Source organism: Trichoderma atroviride, chromosome 5, assembly GCF_020647795.1.
Source record: "Trichoderma atroviride chromosome 5, complete sequence".
Lineage (NCBI taxonomy): Eukaryota > Fungi > Ascomycota > Sordariomycetes > Hypocreales > Hypocreaceae > Trichoderma > Trichoderma atroviride.
Window position 1 is genome coordinate 374,001 of NC_089404.1, and position 22,651 is coordinate 396,651.

General features: G+C 46.6%; 9 protein-coding genes across 10 annotated transcripts; 2 read left to right on the plus strand and 7 right to left on the minus strand.

Moving 5' to 3' along the window:
- Window positions 1-269: 269 nt before the first annotated feature.
- TrAtP1_009293 (uncharacterized protein) lies at window positions 270-1,388 on the plus strand (the record flags this gene model as incomplete). Its single annotated transcript, XM_014093596.2, has 1 exon — window positions 270-1,388. The coding sequence occupies one exon, from the start codon at window positions 270-272 to the stop codon at window positions 1,386-1,388; it is 1,119 nt and encodes a 372-aa protein (XP_013949071.2).
- A 327-nt stretch (window positions 1,389-1,715) lies between these two features.
- Window positions 1,716-2,556, minus strand: TrAtP1_009294 (uncharacterized protein; the record flags this gene model as incomplete). The annotated part of the gene is made up of 6 exons (XM_014093597.1): window positions 1,716-1,848; window positions 1,907-2,027; window positions 2,076-2,192; window positions 2,247-2,303; window positions 2,361-2,437; window positions 2,495-2,556. 6 exons carry the CDS (start codon window positions 2,554-2,556, stop codon window positions 1,716-1,718), a joined length of 567 nt encoding a protein of 188 aa, XP_013949072.1.
- A 742-nt stretch (window positions 2,557-3,298) lies between these two features.
- On the minus strand, window positions 3,299-4,327 carry TrAtP1_009295 (uncharacterized protein). Its single transcript, XM_014093598.2, has 4 exons — window positions 4,254-4,327; window positions 3,893-4,169; window positions 3,665-3,827; window positions 3,299-3,572 (listed from the first exon to the last, which is right to left on the minus strand). Exons 2-4 carry the CDS (start codon window positions 3,956-3,958, stop codon window positions 3,379-3,381), a joined length of 423 nt encoding a protein of 140 aa, XP_013949073.1. The 5' UTR covers window positions 3,959-4,169; window positions 4,254-4,327; the 3' UTR covers window positions 3,299-3,378.
- A 370-nt stretch (window positions 4,328-4,697) lies between these two features.
- Window positions 4,698-6,755, minus strand: TrAtP1_009296 (uncharacterized protein). Its single transcript, XM_066114227.1, has 7 exons — window positions 6,607-6,755; window positions 6,450-6,546; window positions 5,858-6,393; window positions 5,676-5,772; window positions 5,353-5,606; window positions 4,965-5,263; window positions 4,698-4,906 (listed from the first exon to the last, which is right to left on the minus strand). Exons 1-7 carry the CDS (start codon window positions 6,693-6,695, stop codon window positions 4,791-4,793), a joined length of 1,488 nt encoding a protein of 495 aa, XP_065970321.1. The 5' UTR covers window positions 6,696-6,755; the 3' UTR covers window positions 4,698-4,790.
- A 563-nt stretch (window positions 6,756-7,318) lies between these two features.
- Window positions 7,319-8,848, minus strand: TrAtP1_009297 (uncharacterized protein; the record flags this gene model as incomplete). Its single annotated transcript, XM_066114228.1, has 5 exons — window positions 7,319-7,428; window positions 7,481-7,783; window positions 7,946-8,205; window positions 8,257-8,682; window positions 8,736-8,848. The coding sequence occupies 5 exons, from the start codon at window positions 8,846-8,848 to the stop codon at window positions 7,319-7,321; spliced, it is 1,212 nt and encodes a 403-aa protein (XP_065970322.1).
- A 1,150-nt stretch (window positions 8,849-9,998) lies between these two features.
- On the minus strand, window positions 9,999-11,348 carry TrAtP1_009298 (uncharacterized protein; the record flags this gene model as incomplete). Its single annotated transcript, XM_014093600.1, has 3 exons — window positions 9,999-10,392; window positions 10,447-11,246; window positions 11,304-11,348. The coding sequence occupies 3 exons, from the start codon at window positions 11,346-11,348 to the stop codon at window positions 9,999-10,001; spliced, it is 1,239 nt and encodes a 412-aa protein (XP_013949075.1).
- Window positions 11,349-12,294: 946 nt separating this feature from the next.
- Window positions 12,295-13,269, minus strand: TrAtP1_009299 (uncharacterized protein; the record flags this gene model as incomplete). Its single annotated transcript, XM_014093601.2, has 2 exons — window positions 12,295-12,402; window positions 12,451-13,269. 2 exons carry the CDS (start codon window positions 13,267-13,269, stop codon window positions 12,295-12,297), a joined length of 927 nt encoding a protein of 308 aa, XP_013949076.2.
- A 2,426-nt stretch (window positions 13,270-15,695) lies between these two features.
- On the plus strand, window positions 15,696-17,261 carry TrAtP1_009300 (uncharacterized protein; the record flags this gene model as incomplete). Its single annotated transcript, XM_014093602.2, has 1 exon — window positions 15,696-17,261. One exon carries the CDS (start codon window positions 15,696-15,698, stop codon window positions 17,259-17,261), a length of 1,566 nt encoding a protein of 521 aa, XP_013949077.2.
- A 153-nt stretch (window positions 17,262-17,414) lies between these two features.
- Window positions 17,415-20,556, minus strand: TrAtP1_009301 (uncharacterized protein; the record flags this gene model as incomplete). 2 transcript variants are annotated; one of them, XM_066114230.1, is made up of 7 exons in its annotated part: window positions 20,091-20,556; window positions 19,913-20,020; window positions 19,014-19,844; window positions 18,904-18,964; window positions 18,354-18,799; window positions 18,004-18,290; window positions 17,415-17,939 (listed from the first exon to the last, which is right to left on the minus strand). In XM_066114230.1, exons 1-7 carry the CDS (start codon window positions 20,350-20,352, stop codon window positions 17,415-17,417), a joined length of 2,520 nt encoding a protein of 839 aa, XP_065970323.1. In that variant the 5' UTR covers window positions 20,353-20,556. The 2 variants fall into 2 exon arrangements, with proteins under 2 accessions (XP_065970323.1, XP_065970324.1); XM_066114229.1 differs by having other exon boundaries at window positions 19,014-20,020.
- Window positions 20,557-22,651: the final 2,095 nt, after the last annotated feature.

A 22,651-nucleotide genomic window follows, 5' to 3' on the forward strand; every position in this document is an offset into this window, starting at 1 on the left:
TGTTGTGGTAAGCCTTTGATGGGCAGTAATAAGCTTGGATGCAATCACGTCCGCAGTCGGCTCAACTCACGTTCATCCATATATGACAATAGCATGGCATTCAACGGTAGCCATCACAGCATCTCATCTCTTCCTCATCTTTCGCATCACGTCACTCTTTTATCACATCGCCCTTCATCGGACTCAAGCAAGCCTCGCCTACAATATTAAGACCAACACTGCCAACTGCCCGCAGCCGCTACCCGCAGCTGTTTCGCCAAGCACAATTTATGAAGATAGCAGTCTTTCCTCTCCTTCTTCTCACCTTGACCTTTGTTTCACTTTACTTTCACCCTCACTTCCACCTTGTGTCTGACTTCTTCCTTTCATACGTTTCACATTCGCAACTTCTTCCGACTACTTCTCCTCCACATCCTTCTTTCACGCTCCTTGCCACCTCTCTTCCACATTCTTCAAAGTCCGTCACCACGTCCAAAGACTTCTCCTCTGCATCAATCCATCAGATCTTCCGCTCATCTACCAGAGTCCATCACCGCCAACTGCATCTTCTCAACATGCCGCCCTCGATGAGCATGCTGATGGCATCGGTCAATCCATGCCCAAACCCTCATATCCCACCGATCAGATTTGAGTTCTGCGATGTCCTAGCGACATCCTCAGTCCAGGATTCTCAGGAGCACACGATTCAAGCTGAGCGAGCTCTACGGGCGTACTGGGCGCAGGCTGCCAACATGACGAAAATCGACCAGCAAGAGTACATTCGACTGCTGAAGAAGGGCTCCTTCGCTGTCCCAAAGGATGCAATTGCCGACCCCAGCAAACATTCGCTGTACAATGAGTTGTCCATCAACCCTTCTTGGCCAAAATACGTGATGCTCAAGGCCATGTATGACCAAGACACCTTCAACCAAAGGCTCCTGGGCAAGCTTGAGGATAATCTCAAACTAGTCTTTGGTTCCCTCGACATCAAAGACCTCACCTCGATCTATCACCATGCAGGCCTCGCAAAGCGCAAACGCGAGCAAGAATCCGAGAGCGACGATGACCAAGATATTCCCAGCCGCATTGTCAAAATGCAGCCACCTGAAAACTCGTCTGCCGAGAAGAACACCGCTACTACGACTCGAGCCCAGCGTCCTCAATACGGTACGCAGAGAGTCGTCGCTCCTAAATCGCGCGGAATCAACATCGAAGAAGCCCTCAAAAATCAGAATGCGCTGCTCAAGAGGCGATGCGATGCGCTGGAATCTTCTGTGGCAGATCTCCAGCGCAAGATTGACTCGAGTCACCTCAACCTGGTCGTGCTGCTCACTACCATCTTGGAGAAAGTTGGTCAGGTGGCCGAAGATATCGATGCCATTAGAGGCGAATTTGAATGGGGATCCTGATGGCCTCAACCCTGGATTTATTGTCGGATGGCTAAATATGCTCTGAAGAAGCCAAATGTGTCGATGGGAATCTGCGTCAAACTTGATTGTCTTATGAACTAGCTATTTCAGTACGTTATATGTATTCGGTCTACAGGCTTTAGCTATGGAAATTACAACTGTTTCTCTCTTATGAACTCCTCTCGTAGAATAGTACCAACCGTACAGAACATTCTGCGGTAGCTACATCCCCGAGGCTAAACTCCAGGGTTTCCTACCAGTAGGCCGCGGATTCATATACTGCCTGTTTTGCTTGTAAACAACTCTCCTACGCAAATAATGTGTCTGTTACAATTTGACCTCAACAAGCTTGTTTGCCTTCAAATAGAATACAAAGCCCCTTGCTTTTGCACTCAGCTCTTTTCGAAGATAAGGCGAGTCTCTGAGAAACTGCAAGTCACGTCGAACACTTTCTTCCAGGCTAAAATTATCATTGTGTCAGTGAGTTTCCTTTGCTGCCTTTTAAAACCGTGACTTACTTTTGCCCATTATGCATATCAAACTGCCAAGTGTCAATTTCCTTCTCCAAGGCTGGGGCATTGGAATTCGCTTTGGTATTTTCTCGAATCATCTGCGAGGTAACTCGAGTTGTTCCACAGTCTACTATGGTTAGCTATATAAACTTCGCTGCCGTTATAAGTTACACACCTTCGTGATGAATAATTATAATTTCTTTCATGCTGTTGCCGAGAAGAGTCTCCAGGAAAAGTAAATCGTTGAAACAAGGCTTTACATTGCCGCCAACAGTGCTGAATACAAAAGCCTCTTTAAGTCTGGTCAATAATATGATTAGATGAAACAGAAATCTGCAGCACTTACCACCCTTTTTTATCTGAAAGAGCTCTTCAGGGTTGAATCGAAAGTCACAGCAGGAGACTTTGTATTATGTGTCAGCTAACTTGCTTGAGACGTCCGTATATGATAACAGCTTACAAATGGCAACTGATGGAAACACTGCATTGCTTGGAGCTTCTGAAACATGCAGAACTGGTTTTAATTCTGTATTCTGTCTGTATTTTTTGTCAGATCCGACTCTCAATTCGGAAAACCAGGGGGGGAGAATGTACTCGTTGCGAAGGAGAAGATCACCAAAAGTAACACTCTCGGTTGGAAACGTAAATGGAGCCATCCTGAAAAAGTTTGAGCATTCAGCTTGTGTAGAATATTGTTAAGATGAAGATGGCTCATATCTGATGCAGAGGGGCATCAGAGGATTTTATATTGCATTTAATGGTGACCTCTGTCCTTGACGTATGCTTCCAACTCGTGTTCACAATCTGATTCTCTCGGCATTTGCAATACGACTTCATGTATTCAACGCATGAACCCGCCGCTAATCCGCACGCTAATCCACGCGCTAGTGCGCACACGTCGTCATTAAAGTACATTGTATCGACTGGCTTCGAAGAAGCGTATTCAACTCTTCGGAGTTACGGACAGCTCGCTTAAGAAGAACATCCCTGAGGAAATCTTGGGGCTTTTGTTATAAAAGGATATTAGCCTGTTGTTGTCTTTGTTGACAAAATAACACTCACTTCTGAGGTCCATTGGTCTCTTGCCCAGGCGGTCTTTTTGTTTGGCACGAGATTTTACGGACGGGCGGCTGCAGGAGGACATGTAAGTGTCATGGCGCCTGTATTGTATCCTGAAAAGGTCGAAACATCGGCTAATAATACGTGGCATTGAGATTTGTTGCTTGAACTGAGTTGAATGTTTTAACAACTAGGCCAAATTATACATGTGTCAGTCTGGAAACCACCCCAGGATCACTATACTCGACGGCCACAGCAGGTATTACGAACAATTAAGAAATACACGGGCAAAGTGTTTTATATCATGCAATAATAACGCACTTTAAGCGAGACGATACTGCTCACAGTGCTTCTATTTCCAAACATTGCATGCCACTACGTCATTACTATCATAAGCCCCAATTCTTCGCAGTGTTCCGCTACGACTGAGGCATCTTCTCATGCTGAGCAAGCCCGTCAATAACAACAATCCACTTCACCCGATCCTCAGTAAACATTTCAAGATCCGGTCGAAAATCGTCTATGATGTTTTTGTCATCCAAAATCCCGGACTGAATGATTCTCATCCCTTCCTTGCCTCCGAAAGCGTCACCCCACCGGTACATTGTGGTTCCTGATATCGTGTTGTCAGCTCTTGTCAAAAGCTACTCACAGCATGGGTGAGACAAGGAGCATTAAATGTCCTTGTCAGAATATTTGGCTCACCACAGTCGCCGCAGAAGCAGTTCACGATTAGTTTCCCACTATCGGCAATTTTCGAAATTTCCTTTGGATCACCGAAAACTTTGAATCGATCACTCGGAATGACATAATTGTTGCTAAACATACTGCCTGTGTAATGACGGCAATTTGAGCAATGGCATATCGCCTATTCATGATAGTCAACGCTGCATGCTTCTCGACATAAAGATAACTGCAGAGCATAATCCTTACCTTCCTTTCAGGCTCACCTGTGAACTCAATTTTTATTTTTCCACAATAACAGCTTCCCGTCGTCATGGTTATTTGTGCGTGTGTGCGTGTGCGCTGTGAGTGCGTGTAATGGATACTTGTAGAGATCTGGGAACACTCTTTGCCGGACAAAACATGAGACAAATCAGGCCGTGAGTGGCTGGGGTCTTATGGAGTTTATATACTATAGTTCGCGTGATTGGTCGTTGGCTAAGTAATGTTGGTAAGCACAATTCTATCCAGATACGTCACATGTGCCCTAGTTCCTTTCCCAGCTATCAGCGGCCTATCCTTGTCTTTCAAAACGGCTCAATGTTTAGAATAAGAATGACGAGCTCCATACAAATGAGCGTGGTGTCGTATGTCCAAGCCGGGCTGATAAATCGTGGCTCTTCCCTGGCAACTTCGACATTAACATCACGCTTGTCCGCTGCCAAGCAGGGCGCTAGTCCGCCGGTAAGGATCCAGTTCCCTCATTCGGGAGTTGGCTGTGGAGGAGGCCCATAAAAGAACAAGCCTACGAACGGAGCTGATACTAATAAAGCCCACCGTGGCTTCGCTAAGGTGCAGTAGTACCTTGGACAGGAGTTGGAAAATGACGAGATTCGCAGAGTCATACAAGTCAGTATCGGCAAAAGGCGAAAAGGGTAGACTAGAGCAGCTCAATGTATCGGCATGTCCTTTCGTTCTTGCCCCATGATCGCTAACAGAGACTAGAGTTCCATCGTGCTTACTTACTCGTTAAGTATCTAGTTACCAGATAAGATGATGAAAAGGAAAGTATGGGCGAAACTACTAACCAGACTAGCATTCTGCTGCATGTCCTAAGATTCTTGTCTACACTGCTTACACTAAGATGACCTCTAGTGCTGCCTAGTGCCTAGACCTTCACTGATTGCCAGCATCTTTGTCCAAGATCGAATAGCCGAGATAAAATCCCTGAGGTGGTAACATCACCGGGGGGGCTGTCAGACTCCAATGCCGTCAAATATTTCACTGTGGAAGTACTTCTGATTAGTTATGGTACACTTGGCTAGCGAAATAGAGTACTGACCTGCGGCACACCATCTCTTACTCATGCATGTCAAGATTTCGATGATTAAGTCAGCGTTTGCCTTGAAGGCAAAATTTCGGCTTCTCTGGTATAGATTCAGTTGTATTGCAGCCGTTTGATACAATGCATATGGGATGAGAAGCGACATCATTGTGAGTGTGTTTTCATTACCGGCGCTTTTGAGCAGATGCTGTGAAAGCCCTGTCATCTGCGTAGAAATCGTTTCCAAGTTGTGGGTATCGCCCTCACTGTTGTGGTTAAAATGAGCAGTAGGTGCGATATATAATGCGTAGAGGGAACTAAATTTGGTCAGAAAATGGTTTAAGAAAGAAGAAGAAGAAGAAGGAAAGGGAAAGGGAAACTCCTAAGAACAATACCGAATCATTACCTTATACACATTCCCAGAGCACCGCAATAGGAGCTAAATTCGAGTTCTTCCTCAATTAAAATCGGCAGAAAAGCTTTCAATGTACTTTCAAGCTGAAATCGTTCGCGAGAGCGAAACTCAAGGTCGGCAACAGGATGAAAAATGTGCTGAACAACGCGACCCATCAGATGCGCCACCTGACACTCTCTCGCAAATGGTCCTACACGAAAAGGGGCTGGTGTGGAAACAGTCGGCCTGGCGGTTTCTGAAGTGACCTATACGTGACTATTAGCGCGACTCAAATCCGATCATACCAGTCATTCTTCCCACAAGTATACACTCACTATGCACGACAATTGCTCAGAGTCTGAAGGCAAACAAGTATCTGGTGTGGCATCTTCGGAAGCAAGTATCGCATCTCCCCCACAGAGAGCAATGAATCTGATAAAAGTGGTTTGAGTTATTGCCAAGGCGTTGAGATGTTGACGACGCTGCTTCTAGCGGCGGCGTTGGGAAAAAGACGTACCTGTCAAGATTGTGTATGGCCCACCATGTCCGCCTTCTTTCTTCTGCATCGGCAGTCGTAATGGCTGCCTTTTGAGCATGCCAGAAATCTTTACTCAAGCCAGCATGACGAGCCAACCTTGCGCAGCTACCAATGGAAACAGAAGCCGCCGGATAAATGCCATGGCCCACCTCATGTAAGACAAGAAGCAGTCTAGACTGAATGGCATCCAAGGTAACTAAGCCGGTTGCTTCAAGTAAGCCAATACTGCTCTTAGCAAGAAGATAGTGTGGTGATACAGCTTCTGTTTCTCCTACAACCTGTTGTGAAGGACTTGTGTGAACGAGCTTCATGCACAAACACAATGTCGTAAAGTCTATCCCTGATGGAGTGAACAATGTTGGAAAGTTCTTATTGAACCTTGGCTCCGAAATGATAGGTAACCGGTAATGGATGGAGCCAAAGTAGGCATTCGAGATTCGGCGCATCTCATCTGGCGTTCCCAGAAAGCTGCGAACTTCTCTCTGCAGCACTGTTCCAAATGTGGCGCTGAGCATCTGCTGGTTGTCAGCGGGGTTTCGAATCTACAAACATCAAAGAGAACAGGACATACGGATGCCCTAGGGCTACTCAGGCCGTGTTCCTCTGGAACAATGTTATAGGCCGAGTTCTGCCCCGGAATTTCGTCGTACGCACAAAGCCGGCCCATGCTATCGATGCCATTAACCTGTGGCCCCATAGAGCTGGATGAGATCATTGGCGTATCTTACCGCCGACAGGTAGAACAAACTGGTAAAATGCGGTCACATTTTCTTTTACTGCTTCTACATGGCTTGCATGCATTTCTGGGAGATGCCATGGAGTCAGTCCGTGTTGTTCTTGCTTTCTTCTTCTGTTTGGTGTTATACTATATTTCAAATGTGACACAATGCTGCTAGCGTCAAAGAAAATTACTTGTTACAGGTCGCTGCAAAAAAAGGCTTATCTCACCGCCTTTAGGCCAGCCTCTTTTGGGAAAAGCAGCAGCTGCTGGATAAGAGTACAAGCGAAACACATGTAAAGATGTGACGGAATAAGCCATAATTCTACCGACAACTGTAGCAATCGCTACTTTGTCACAAAAGACTACCTAGTATGAACAATTACAATACTTACCTTCCACAAACGAATCATCTTAAAAGGTTGTCTGCGTTCTTAATGGCTTCTGCGATACTCATCCCTACTCTCCAAGTTCTCGATCTTTGTTCCAGAGAACAAATCGTAGCGCCCGCCAGCGAAGGGAAGTGTGCCTGATCTTTTTTCCAAAGAAATAAAACAGAAATCCTGCGAGAAGGACTATTCCAGTGATGACTGCCATAGTACCGAACGCAATGCTGTAGCCAACCTGTCCGATCCATGGGCTGGTGTAAAAAGAAAGCAAAAATCCAAAACAGGCTATCGTAACGTCAGCTGGAGCTCGTTTTCTCCTGGATACTGGTCTTCTTAACCTTTGAAACCTAATTGAGCAACAACAACCTCCCCTCCGATTGGCCGATACGAGTCGATTGTGTATACCATGCTTATGTTTACCGCCTGAACGATGGAAAAGTTTACTTGTGGCCAGTTAGTCCCGCTATGTGCTTAGAAAAGATGACAGATACTCACGCAGACCAAGCCCGAGTGTTGGGACCATCCAGTGTAATCTGTTCTGGATACCGACACCAAACAGTATTAAAGCAGTTGGTGCCGCTAAAACGCTAAATATTATAGCTGGAATCCTCATTTCGGGTTCTCGGACACCTCCATTTCTCTTGGTGAAATAATCGGCAACGACTTCAGTAAATCTCCCTCCAAAGGCGATACCAATAAGGGACCCAATCAGAGCCGAGACAAAACATAATCCAGATTGATATGGCTCAAACTCGTAGACCTGGGTAAATGCAGTCGAAAATGTGGAAGAGACTGCAACTAAAAACCCGATTAGTACGGACATGACCAACGTGGCCCACAGCACTGGCGGTAACATCAGTAGCCCGATTGGCCGAACAAATATCTTGATCAGTGACTCCTCTGTGAGTTTTCCATGACAGCAATGAAGTTCTTGGAAAAATGTGTATTTTGTTGAAATACTTTGCTCCCTGGAGCCGATGCTTTCGGTATGTTCTATGTCCCCTTCTTTATCCAAAGGAGACGAGGCGTTGTCGGTTTCGACTTGGATTGGGTTTCGGATGTATGAGGTTTCAGGCATAGTGAAGAAGAGAAAAACGGTCAATGTGCCAATTAGGGCGATTGAAACGTAGTAGATTGTCCTCCATCCATGAGCAATAGTGATTAGACCGGAGACAATAATACCTCCGGCAACACCACCTGAAATCGCAGCCGTATATACGCTGCAGAGGATCCTTTAGTATTTGTCCACGCAAGCGATATGCCTTACTTACGCCATCAATGCGCCGCGTTCATGGAGAAAGGAGACATCTGCGATCGTGACGGGGGCTAAGCACTCCCCAGCCCCTATAGCAAATCCCATCACAATCCTTGCAGCAAGTTGATTTGCATATGAGTCGGCCACTGCCGCCCAGATTGCGGTACTAGTGTATAGAGTGAAAGAAGCAAGGTAGACAGGTCGGCGGCCATATTTGATGACGAGCGGCATCCATACCAGGCATCCAACCCCTTGCATTAGAGTTACGGTTGTAATGAAGTACGCTGCTTTGGCAATTTGTTCGGCTGGTGTAGATCCCGAGTGTCCTAAAAACTCTTCCGCCATTTGTGGAAGTGCCACAGACGGGCCGCTGGCCAAGAAGGTACAGAGAAACATGGCGATGCATGCCAAAATGGCAATGTAGTAACGTCGTATCTTGGACCTCGGAAAGGTCAGCAGTGCACTATTGCGTCTTCCTAAGCCATCTGGACCTACCAGTTAAGAGGATCATTGGGGTCGTTTGTAGGGGGTGGGATCAGAATAATTTGTTTGGTAGCCGGATTTCGCATCCGGACAGTACCCAGTGCGTTGTGTGTTGGAGCATCCATGACGAAATATAACCACACGAATAGTGTTGTCGATGGCTAGGTGCAGTATCTTCAGCAAACAAAATCACTCTCACCTTCACGCTTAATCTTGGGAACTATTAAAGCGCACAACAGTCTTAAATATGCTGATGAGTCCTTGCGTCTGTCTGGGGAGACCCAAAAGGTTTGTGTATGTATGGAAACGGGCTGTCCCAGAGACGAGAATTGCAGTTACCCCGTGGGGAAAGAGGGCGCGAAGTGGGAACCGAAATATTCCTGCCACGTCTATCCGCGACTATCCAGTGTGTTAGAGCACGGTATATTAGATCTGGCTCCGACTAGTTGAGGTATCAAGATCCGGCTAGAGCATTAGTACAGACATCGAACTCAAATCGTTGCTTAGCAGTGCCCAGATCGCTGCAATAGCCCAACCCCTGATAGCCCAAACGCTGTAATTTAGCTTGGCATTTCCAATATGCCGACTGCCACTCCCGTTCCGGGTTTCACATCCGTTCTGTCTATCTAATATTGTATACACAATAGTTCAAGCGTATCTCGGCTAAATGGTTATGTCAAGAATCGATCTACAATGGTGATTATGGTGGTTGTGATGCAATGACGCGTCATTTGATCGGATTATCAATATTGTTCACGCAATGTGCTGACTCTCTGTCTTTTCGTTGTGAACCTAAAGGGGGTATCAGTAGAGAACCAGATCGCTGTTTGCTCTATGTGAGGTTGCCTTACATGTTGTCTATCAGAAGACAAGGCTCATGAGCAAATAGTTGCTGCGTCAAACTTGTTCGAACTTAGCTCACCACCACTGTGTCAAGTGTGGCCTGTGAGTGGCTTCTGGCGTTATCAAATATTCATTCTACGGTTATTGCAATAGCTAGAGTATGAAGTTTGCCATTTTATTTGAGACTATCGAAAAACTCTCCCGTCCTGGGACTTGATCTTCTTCAGAGCAGCAGCAGCTCTCTATAGCCGCCCCGTTTTACCGGTCCATGGGAGATATAGAGGGTAGGGGTAGGAACGCAACTATACAGGAATAATTAATTGAATCGAATTTTATCTCATGTCAAGGACCATTACTTGGGCCAGGGTTTTGCATAAAGGCAATTGATCTTATATACAACAGAACTGTTCTAAACCGCTATGACAAGGTGAGCTAGAAAAAGCGGACAATGTCTTCAGCGTTGTATCCATGGAGCCATTGCAAGTTTCCCAATTCACCTGTCCACTTGAAGCGACCCCATATAAGTAACTCCTTGAGCCATTGAATGACGGCAGTGTCGGGAGTTCTCAACCGCCCATTCAGGTCGGTGAAATCCTTGACGAGACGCAGCCGCTCAATCCGGTGACGCTCCCAGGCGGTTAGCAGGCGCACGTAGTCTGATTTGAAATCTGGGTGAGACAAAGTATGCGAGAGTGTCTCAGCATCTTCAAGTCCCATGGCAGCACCCTGTCCGCCCTGAGGTGTGAAGGCATGAGCAGAATCACCGATTAAAATTACCCTTCGCTTGATACTTGTCCAACGCTCCAGGGGCGGTACTTCGAAAAAGCTACAAGCATGTCAGAAATGCAGACTTGCAATGCGCCATTGGTAAAATACTCACGGCAGCAGGCTCAGACCTTCTTTGTCGTAATCCTTGGTCATGTCGCAAATAAAATGGGGCCACTCGTTACCATATCTCTGTTGAAGGATTTCTTGGATTTTTGTCTTGTCGTTGGCAAGCTCGTTCCATTCTTCCCTCGATCGGGCAGGATAGGGCATAGTCGAGAAGAAGTCAACCATATCCCCCTCGTAACTGGATGGCATGATGGCAACGAAACCTCTGCTACCGAATACAAAGTTTGGTAGTGGGACTTGGCTCGCTGACTTGTGAAGAGATTCGCGTTTGACGCCCATGCCAATGATGCCCATGAACCCACTATAGCTTGTTTTAGTTTCCATGATGGCATCTCGAACCCTTGAATGCACGCCATCAGCTCCTATGGCAAAAGATGCCCTTGCGGTAGTTCCATCAGCGAACTCCAACTCGACAAACTCTTTCTCCTCGTGTAGTTGAACCAGCTTCTTGCCAAAAACAACTGGAATTCCTTGAACTTTTAATTCGTCCAAGAGCGCTTTCTGGACAATAGCTCGGTGGATTCTGAGGCTGGAAAAATTGTAGTGTTTTGGGCTTCCCTGCCGTAATGTTCCAAGGGCCTGAGATCTGGCGTTACTCATATGAATGTTTTCGTATCTGTAGCCCTGGGGGCGGACCGTGTCGTAGACTCCAACATGCTGGAGAACACGCAACGCGTTAGGTGCCAGAGTTATGTTGACTCCTCGTACGTCGTACTTGGGCTGAAGCTCATATACAATAGAAGAAATCCCGTGATGTTTCTTGAGGCTGAGGGCCAGCGCAGGTCCCTATGTATGATTGTCAGTCTTGTCAAACAATAATTACAGCATTCGTCGTCGTCCTACCGCAATTCCACCTCCAACGATTGCCAAATACGGTAATTCTGACATGACTCGAAATTGGGGAGTGAGATTTGTAAATCTGGTGGTAGGTACGATAGTTTAGAACAAATGGATATTAACACAGAGCTGGGTGAGCGTAGAACTCTTTGCGCTGTAGCTGACCTTATCAACACATCTAGCCGAAGTACACACATCCAGTATTAAACCCCGTGTGCTTCCGAGGAGTGGAGGCTAGCCCCATGGAATTGACTATGGCGATCATCATGATCCCCAGATCCCCGTTGTTATCCGTCCGAGGCAAGCCCGGGTGCGATGGACTTGACCGAAGCTCGGCACGAGGCGGGACGGAGAACCAACTGGGGGTAATACGTCATGGGTTGCTGTAGAGTCGGTGAAGAGGGCCGCAGGAAGACCTCAGTACCAATATTCTCGGCTGATGTCCTTATAACTCTTGGTATATTTACTTCATCGCTGTTGTGTTGATTAGATGCCTCTGGTCCTACGTGTTTACCGACCCTACAGTAGCCGAACAGATACGTCGAATCGAATATAAACCACCAGGCCAAATAACACATACGAGATCCACTTCTAATTCGATTTCTCAGCAACAGCCTGAATTTTGAGCTCATGCCCAGGGTTGAGAAAAATGTCCAAAATAATCTTTTGCAAAGCAAACATCTCCAAAGTAGATAGATATCTTGATGCGTCCTTCTATAGGATAGCAAGATGCCAAGCGCCTAATTGCCGAGAGAGATGAAGTTGTAAGCTGGAGCTCAACACAACACTCAAGGGCAGAAGGAGATGCCGCAACGAGCACCATGAAAAATAATACACCGAGATAGTTTATTCCCCTGCAATTTTCTAGTTTATAATCGGACTGTGTAAATACTCGTATACGGCTGGACTAAATCACCTGCCCTTTGACTACTATCTTCTGACTAGATCGACAAGATTCACCCTTAAGCTAGATTGCGCAGAATTGAGTAGCTGCGTTTTAGTACGTTGAGCCAATATCGCCTCCACAAGCTACTTTCCGAAGAATAGTTCTCTTGCAATCCTGGACTCCCTGCAGGCCGGCCAAACCCAACGTGAGGTCGAGATCCTAGGAAACATTAGAACTGATATCGCTGGTAACCCTGGGGCAACTCACCGCAAGAAGGTCGAGTAACACGTCTTGTGCCCCTTTCTTACCCGCAATCCCGAGCCCATAAACCCAAGGCCGTCCAACAAGTACTGCCTTGGCACCAAGGCATAAAGCTTTCACAATATCAGATCCGGTTCGGATTCCACTGTCAAAAAGAACGGCCAGGCCATCTCCCACTGCATCCACGATTTCTGGTAGTACATCTAGGCTTCCGATGGCACCATCTACCTGTCGCCCTCCATGATTGCTGACCACGATGCCCTGGACACCAGATTGAAGTGCCATCACTGCATCATCCACATGCTGTATTCCCTTTAGAACAATTGGCCCGTCCCAGTGGCTGCGCAAAAATGCAATGTCTTCCCAAGTGTGCCTGCTGCCTTGACTAGAGAAGAGGTTAGCATTCCACGCGCGGGCTGCAGCCACCACATCTTCTTCAATCTCTTTCCCGGTAGTCTGTCTGTGTATCTGTTGGAAGATGGGATCTGAAAACCCATTCTGCGTTCCCACACCTTTCATGAAAGGGACATATCCATTGTCAAGGTCAGATGGACGCCATGCCAAGGTCCAGGTATCTAGAGTCACGACCAGTACTTCGTAACCATTTTGCTTCGCTCTGGATAGCAGAGACTTTGTCAACTCGTTATCCTTTGGCCAGTAGAGCTGGAACCAGCGATGGCCTAATCCATTCGCATATGCCACTTCTTCAATACTGCTAGTCGCGGCGGTGCTGTGGATGTACGGAATGCCTAGCGAAGCTGCGACTTCGGCACTACCGAGCTCCTTATCATCGTGATAGATTGCCTGTACGCCAATCGGAGCCATAACAAGTGGACTCTTATACAAGAGACCAAATAATTTGACACTCAAGTCGCGATGAGTAGTTTGGCATAACATTCGCGGAATGATCTGTTGGCTGATCAGTCGGAATTGGCCAAAATTACAGCTGACATTGTCAGGTGCCGTTGAATCTAGTACATGGCACTGCATAGAACTGTACTTCCAATCACCTACTCACCTTCCACTGTCGAAAAGCCAGTCTATTCGCTGCCATTGTTGATTTCTCACCAGCGCCACCTGAAACGAAATCGAAGCTTCGAGAGGTCATATATTGTCTGGCCTGTTCCTCCAACTTGGTGGGATCAGTAGTGACCAGTGGGAGGCGGTTGAACATCATTCCGTCTTCGTAAATACAGGTTTGTCGTTCCTTGTAATCCATCGTTGAGACTTTGCAAATTAACAACCACTATACGATGTTTTGATATATAGTAGATAGAGTATAGCTAGCAACTTTGTAATGCTCATCTTGAGGGCACCTCGATACTTAAAAAGGAAACCTGTTTTTTGAGGCCGGGTTCTGAATCTGTGAACATATTACTAGTTTTGTTTCGTTGCCGAAAGTCTTTACGCAGTGTCGACCAAGGTTTCCGTTGCGTAAGTGGAAACGAGCGGCTGAAGCCGGCGCCGGTCTCAGCCATAGAAACTAGGTTTAGCTTCGATCATCTGGTGACATCAATACCTCAATTCTCTGGCTATTCCGGGCTAGAGACGGGAGTGATGCTAAAGTAGGGAATACTATCTTCATTAGGTACGAAGATATGTGTCTCATTTAGTAGATATTCGTTCCTCCTTTCCCTTTTTCACGCCAACCTGTTTCATTGTTGAGATTGGCGATAGCAAGCCAATGCATCATATAAGAGGCCTCGGCAAGTGGAGGGAGCCGTTCGAGAGAATCGGGAATTCGTCCCCGCGGTAAACAATTCTAAGTTTAGTACAAGGCGCAATAGGATACGGGTAGATTATAATGGTTGTTTGAACGGCCGTGAATAGCCGGGTTTTCAGGCATAAATCCCGGTGTTTACTATACAGTGGGAGCTGCATGGTTGAAGTCGTCGTCATCTCAGGCCTCATATTTAATGAGGGAAACCTTACAGAACAATATCCATTTTCGCTCATTAACATTTTTACAATATTCATATACAAACCCAAAGCTAACTGCATCATGCCGGTCTATCGTGTTGGTATGTCTCTTTTCAGGTGAGACTGACGTTTGTCTTTTTCTAACCCCACTTGATAAATCAGTACTCTTTCGATTAAAGAAAGATGCTCCAGCAGCTCAAGTTGAACAATTTATTACTGAATCTAAGGAAGGAGGAAGGAAGATTCCAGGTAAAGCCATGAATTGAAACAACCTAGATGCGGGTTGGGTCTATCTAATCATTTGGTCTCTACAGGAGTTTTGTCGCTAGAGATAGGCCCAGCTCTCGATATGCAGAGAACTAAAGGGTATGATATGGGTATTTTTCTCCAGTTGGAGACCCAGGAGCATCTTGAATCGTTCGCCAAAGACCCACATCATCTGAGGTTAGCACAAGTTACTACATATATGCGGGATGAATACTTACGTATAGAAGACTCCATGACATGCGCGAACAAATATGTGAGGATAGCCTTGCATTCAACCTGGCTTTCTAGATGTGTTCATTGACGTGGGACCCGAGACGTGCCACCAGCGCTTCCAACCCATGTCTTTTAAATTGGGAGGCCGCTTGGCTAAAGGACTCTATGTAGGACTATATAATATCATTCAATAGAGACGAAGCTTCTGAAGGGCCTATTATTTTGTTTTAATCTCGTAATGCACTGACCAGCACTATCATAACATAAACCAACAAGTCCGGCTGCCCGGTTTGAGATTAGCCCGCTACCGCATTACAAGTACTTAGACAGTAAGTTGACAACCAGTTGGACGACTATTGTTAAAGCAGCTGGGAAAAGTAGAATAAAAAACGAGGAAGCTGGAGGATCAAGCATGAACCGGAAGGCAAGAGCGGAAGGGGAAGCACCAATGGGGCTCATCAACGAACCTGAGATATCGTACTATAAGAGACAGAGTATAATACTTGATGGTAATGTGAAATACAAATATGCCTGTCCGCGTCAAGGATTAGAATGGCTGAAAGGGCAGATGAACCTAACAATCGATGCAGTGGCATTTGCCTTCCCCCACCACCCCAGCGAAATGTCGCCGAAGCGCTATTAAACAACTCAAAATCACAAGGCTAGAGATTCATAAAACGTTGGACCACCGGTTACGGTGGGTTAAGACCGGATGAGGTGGGGTCCCTTTACTTTGCAGTGAAAGCGCCTATAAATCCGGCTCCATCCTCCCACAAACGTCAAGCATAAGTTTCTCTTGCAGTGTCTCAGTTGAGATTCCCTCTGCAGGTTATCATTTCTTCACTAGACAAATGGCTATTGTTTGCATAAAGCAAGGTGTCGTTGAAGGGTCTGTACTGGATGGGGTCTATTCATTCTTGGGTCTCCCGTATAGCGAACCGCCCATTGGAGACCGCCGCTGGCGACCCACTTCCTCCCCCCCAGCTTGGGAGGGTGTCTGGGATGCAACTTGCTTTGGAAAGGCTGCAATACAAATCGTTGACACTGGGGTTGAACTTGGTGCAGAGTCTAGTGAGGACTGTCTGTATCTGAACATCTGGACCGCGACTTTGGATCGGTCAGCACAGCAACCTGTCATGGTCTGGATTCACGGCGGTGGTTTCCTAAATGGATCTTCCTCAATGGATGTTTATTCCGGTCGAAACCTCGCTCGTCACGGTGTGGTTGTCGTATCTATCAACTATCGTCTCGGTGCTTTTGGGTTTCTGCGTCACCCAGAAGTCGGAGGCAATTTTGCCGTCTCAGACTGGGTTGCTGCTTTGAGATGGGTATCAGAGAACATTGAGATGTTTGGCGGACATCCCCAGAATGTCACTATATTTGGCCAGTCCGCTGGTGCAGTCGCAGTCCGGACTTTGCTATGTACCCCAGCTGCTCGTGGACTCTTTCACCGTGCAATCATCCAGAGTGCTGGATTTGAGGATTACGCTGCTACACCATCGCCAAATGCAGAGCGTGTCAACGACACGAGCGAGAAATTCTTGAATCTCTTGGGAAGCCGAGATCTGGATATACTCCGTCGTATCCCCACAGAGCAGATTCGAGCCGCCTCATTAACGGTATGCGGGACTCGACCGCCTCCTGGGTACCTTCACTCTCCGGCGAATTTAGCATGGTACCCGGCACCCGATGACGAGGTTGTAACGAGAGAATTTTCTGGTTGGGATGAAAATGTTCCCGTTCTGTTTGGCTGCACGCAGCATGAAGCCCGAGCTTTTTGGCGTCCAACGGGTCTTCATACGAGTCCTGGTCAAGAGCCGTCGGAGATATATACTATTGACACTTTGGCCAATATGGCCAAGATCCTAGCATGCGGTGGCGACCACGAGATGATGAACTATCTTACCAATGCCAAGTTCAGTCCGTATCAATCGCTCACAGAATTATGCACTGCAGCTATTTGGATGGAGCCGGCAATGGCTACTTACCACAGGTTTTCTGCATTGAACCGGACGACTTACTGCTTCATATTTTCGCGTATTTCCCCTGCTACCCGTCGTTCCGGTATGCTTGCCTACCATGGTGCCGAACTACCGTATATTTTTGGTAAAGTGTCACAGAATGGAGTTTTGAAGCCATGGTTTGCAAACAAGGCATCCGCCGTCGATGTCGGGCTATCCGCTACGGACAGAGACTTTGATGCGATTGACGTACAAATTGCGGATGATGTCCAAAATGCCTGGGTGACTTTTGCTCAAACTGGAATACCTCGATTTTCAGATGGCTCTCCATGGCCTCAATGCAATACAAGGGACATGCAGCTGACAGTCATTGAGGATAAAATGGAAGCAAAACACTGGGATATGGACAGGGTGGTCAGCATTCTCAGCTCTTTGCGAGACCAAACACTGAATTGAAGGCGCATAGTGAAAGAGCCAGCGCGGTACATGGGTTCAAGATCCAGTCTTCAGAAAACATCCACCGCTACCGTAAACATCATCCCAAAAGCATTTACAACTTGCAAATTGTTTGACGTGGCGTGGCACTTCTAGTTCGCGGCCTACAACGCCTTAGGCAACGTCCCAAAAGTACCTTTCGTCTCCAAGCTCAATGCCAAAAAAGTATGACATGAAAGGCTTTCCAAGCTCGGCTTCAGAAGTGAATGGTAGTGCAAACCACTCATCCCGGGAATAGCCACCCGCCTCTAGGAAGTGGCTAGGCATGGAGTTTTCGCTGAGCATTTCCTGTCCGGATTCTGGAGTAGAAATTAGAAAACTCGCCCCTGTATCTGTACCGGTTTCATGATCTAGTATTCCTGTTTGAACATTAGATTGTGCAATCTCGGTTTCATTTGGCGGCGCGGGGGTTGCAAGAAATGCATCTGCATCGTCAAAGGTGAATGACGCCTCCGCAGGCGGGGGATCGACCCGGACGAAGCGTTCCCGGAGACCCCTCGTATTCTCTTTCAATAGTACAGCATATCGAAAGCCGAGATGCACGTCATCGACGGCGTTTAGGCATAGTACTTCAACTGTACGATCTAGCAAACCCAACAACCGGTCCAACTCGTTACCGCGTACACCCAGCGCTAGAGCCTATAAAATTGAAGAATCAGCTTGAGTGAACGGAATCTCAACGTGATTGGGGAGTGTAACAAACATTAATCAAATACATCGAGGCAGAAGCAACCCTAATGAATATGCGGACGGGCAGGTATTTTAAGTTGCCATCTCGAGACAGTTCGATCACAATCTCCAGGACTCTACTGCTTGCATCGATGACTTCACGAACAAAGTCGGAATCCTGGCGATCCTTGGCCTGTGAACTACTCATTCGCCCGTCATCTTTCCACATTCGTCCTGCAACGGCTTGCAATGCCAGAGAGTTGATGTAGACTCGCACAAAATGATAATCAACCAGTATGAGCTGCCAGCAAGTGGCCTTGTCTACGACAAATAAGCCACTAGGTTATAACATAAAGGGTAGTCTGGGAAAGAGGGTTTTCTTACTTGCATGCTTCTTGAACCTATCCCACCACTGGGAAAGTAGTGGGCGAAAATGCCCCAGAAAGGCTGCATACCGGCCGCTCCGTAAGAGCTCCTGCGTCACTTTCTTCGAGGGAAAGAGGAAGTCGGATGATGTCCTTATCAGCCGGCTGAGTTCTATCCATGAAGTCATGCATTCGTGCCACTCATGGTCCAACTTGGATTCGGGGTTTTGGAATGAGCGCAACACACTATCGTGAAACGGCGTTCTTGGTAAGGAACAACCAATTCGTGAAGCAAGCTGGCTTATATATACGAATAAAAGTTTACCCACTCGATGACGCCGGAGATGAAGGAAATTTGTAAATGACAGCTCAGACGCTGAATCAAGCACATCTGCTAGGGCATCATCTTGGTCAGAAAAGATGTCTAATTCGTGGCTTAGAGATAAAGCATTTCCAAGGAGCATCCTAGATAGTGAGTGAGCCCTTGCGTCGCACACCGTCCGAAGAATACGGGATTTTTATCATTTTAGAATCGCAAAGTGAGATGCGAGAGAGGGGATTTTGCTAACCAAGACATGCGATCTGATCTATGAGCGGCTTCCTCCACATCCTGTAGCCATTTGTTTGGCACTTGATGCCGTCAGTTGAAGCGACAAGATACAAGCGGGACATTTCGCACCTTTGCTGCGGCATGTCGTCTGCTCATCATCAGAAAGAGCCATCTCAGGCTGCCAGTATTCAGTCTCGATAGGAAGATGGACACAGCGTGGGTGCCATTCCGCAGCCAACAAAAGGCTCTCAATTGTACCAAGGTGAGCCATCTGGTCCTTGATTGTTCGCCGTTGATTCCAAACCAAGCGTTGAAACAATGTTTGGCAGTGTTCCCACAAGCGGTCGTGAATATAAAAGCCCCGTGTAATGGCGCCGTGTACATCCAACACATGATATCGTGCCGAAAGCGCAATTATGGCGCAGCAAAGGACAGGTTCTCGGGAGATGAGATCACCGTGCTTCATATGATTGCTATAGAAACAGTGAAGGATTGGGGACAGGCTATTCATGTTTTGGAAAAACAAATCAATGTACGTGACTGCTTCTTGTGCAGTGATTAGACCAGTTCTCACAAAATGCCATGAGCTCCAAAACCGTAACGTATCCGGGGATGAGGATGAGAGTGGGTGGCGAAAAGAAAGCCAGGGCTCCGATATGGCGACATGGGCCGTGGAACTGGACTCTTGGTTTGCAAATTGTAGATTAATGCCCGCTCTTTCTGTCAGATCCGGCGCTCTTGAGCTGCTGTTATTCGAACGGATATGTGTTTCGGGCCTCGAATTGTGTTCATCCGCAGTACCAATGGGCAGGAAGCCGCTTTGCTGAGGAGAGCAGCCTGTTGCGGGTTGCTGGTATTCTCTCTCCTGCCCCGGCAACTGGATGTCCGCCGCGTTGAATACTGCTCTGCTCGTGATTCTTCTTGGACTTTGACGCCGGCGTTTGCGCGATCCATCCGACACTTCTATTTCGTTAACATGACAATGGCATGATAGAATTGCAAAAAAAGAATCGCAAAATAGTCTGTACCAGTAGTTTCTTCATGAGCTCGTGCATGAATGAGAGTTTCAGCTGACGTATGCCTGGGTGGATGCCTTGGTCTTTGCCCTGTAACCTCAACCGAAGGGGCGGGCATAGCTATTGCAAGTCAGTGCCAAAACATACACGAAAACCTCATTCCCCCGGATGGGTAACTAGGTTGCAATACTTTCAACGACATTTACAGTCCTTTGCATATCTCCGGCCTCTTGAGGGTTGGTCTGCGAATTTCTCTCCGCACTAAACGTGCAATGGCGTAGTTCTCTCCTACACCTTGTGCAGGATGCTTGTAAAAGGCCCTGACCATTGCACTCCATGATGCATTTTACCTTTCGACGGCGGCAGTTGATGCACGCTTGATAAGCTCTCTTGAAGTAATAATTGGCAACGTTGGAGGCGGGCATGCCTCCTGTAGGGCCTGGATCCGACATTGTAAAATCACTTCTAGGTTCGTTTTTTGAACCCAGTTCAATGTCTTGGAGAAGTCATGGACGGTCTGGAGGATATAGAGTACGATTCGTTTGTCGATGGATCACGTGCACATTCAATGAATTTCAACAAGATGTCGGGGTAGAACTGCCTGTTGGTTCCACTCCGAGTTACTATTTTTCAGGGCGGCATTAAGTGGTGATGTTGTTCGAAGCACTGCGAGTAAAATCTCCTAATTTGAGATAATAAAAGCGTCAGCAAGCCCACCTTTATCCCTGCTAACAAGAGTGGTTGGATTTATTTGGAATTAACCCAGCTATATTCTCAAACTAGGCCTGCCTTTTGCCTTTCCTAGACCCACTTGCCGCTTCCAACCGTGTCCTCCCTGTGTATCCCTTCTTACCCGTTACTTGGCGCTCTTGACGTTCATGTCCCCGCTACCTTGGAACTGAGGCATGCTACCTGCCTTCGACTTCAAGTTTCTAGGTATGACAGCATCCCTGACTTATACGGCCAGCCTTGACTTATCATATTTTGTAACATTGGCGTTATTTCGCGACTGCAAAGCCTGCCCAAGGCGCCACCTCATGGGAAGATTGTAATGCGCGATGGCAGGGTGGTCGATGCAGTTCAGAGTGAGTCCGAAATCGTCCGCTTCGACCCGTTCATATTAACCAACTAGGTCGTGAATTTTCCATCTTCTCTCTGTTCTTCAGTAGTTATGTAGGTAGGTAATGATAGGTACATAGTGATTCGCCAATTCAACGTAACTCCGGACTTCCGCTCTTGTTTAATTGTGGACCTATTGGAAAGCTGTTGCATACACGCAAGACCGCATTCGAACGATATGTCGCCTGCTGATATCTAGTTTGTATATCGTTCAACAATTACTCTGTAATGCCACTTCAAAGTTCACTCTATACATGCATGGCAATAAGCCACCATTATGACCCGAGCCACTGAATGAGCCCAAGTCCACATTTAAAAGACGACTATTTTCTTCAGGATTTCTCCAAAAAGTCACTTACTACATAACTACAACTTCATTTATATTCTAGCTCAATATCTTCCACAGCTATCAACATGAGTGAAAGTAAGATTGTGCCGGATCCTCATGACCGAAGGCACGATGCCAGACACTAATAATCCCCGAACCATCGAGTCGAAGCAGCGAGAGGAAGATTCCCTGCGTCAAACCCCCATATGGTTAATCGGCGCGCTTTGTAGAGACGACCGCTGTCGAGTTAACAGGAGCCCCTTCTTCACCAGCGGCAGTGCAAATAGCGAGGCATGCAGCATACGCCGGGAGAGCTTCAGCCAAAGGTGCGCATTCAACTAGGCACGCAAGCTATTGAACCAATTCGTTAGGTTTGTACAACATGATACTTCATTTTGCGAAAAAGACTCATACCGCGGCTCCCTGTTACTCGAAAAGTCAGTCTAGGCTATTAGCTCTATGGTGTGATGCAATAGGAATTACCGGAATACCAGCGGCGCGTTGGTCAAGCTTTGAAGGAATAGAGGCAGCAGAAGCACTGCCTGCAGCCAAAATGATGGAACAGTGGAGGAACTTCATATTGAACAACAAATGGTCTGACAAAGGCGAAAAGAGTAGAATTGAATGTAATCGAGTATGCTTTCGCCTGGAAATTTATTGAACTCTACGATAAAGAAGAGCAAATGTGAATATATATATATATATATTTCTTGTATATACCCCTTCAGCAAGCCATCGCCTTCTACTTCGCCATTGTTCAAATACTGTGCCAAAAGATGCAAATGGATGCATAGTAAAACTACGGATGTAATCCGTGAGACTTGTGTAATCCTACGGGAGCCCAAGCCGTTTGAAATATACTATAGAGGTAGATTTATTATGATTTTACATAATATTTACATGATTTGTGTAGCCATATTCTCGTATAGAACAAAGTAAACCAATATTGTAAATCCTGATGGAATGCTTCGAATCCTTATCCAATAGCTGAAATCCTCATCAAATACCTCGAATCCTAAAGGAATAGAACAAAGCGTATATTTATAGCTATCTAATAACTCAACAAAAGTTCAAATCAACAAACTATTATGCTACTATTGATAAGATTATAATAATTATGCCTCGGATTTATGATCGGCAAGAGCTAGTTCCTTCAAAAAGTCGACTAAAATTTTGAGGCTTAGTGCATACGCCGAGGCTGAGGATTTGTGATCTGCAAGAGCTTGTTCCTGTGGACAGTCGGGGCTCAGCACACGGTATAAGGATTTATGATCTGCAAAAGCTAGTTCCTCCAATAAGTCAGC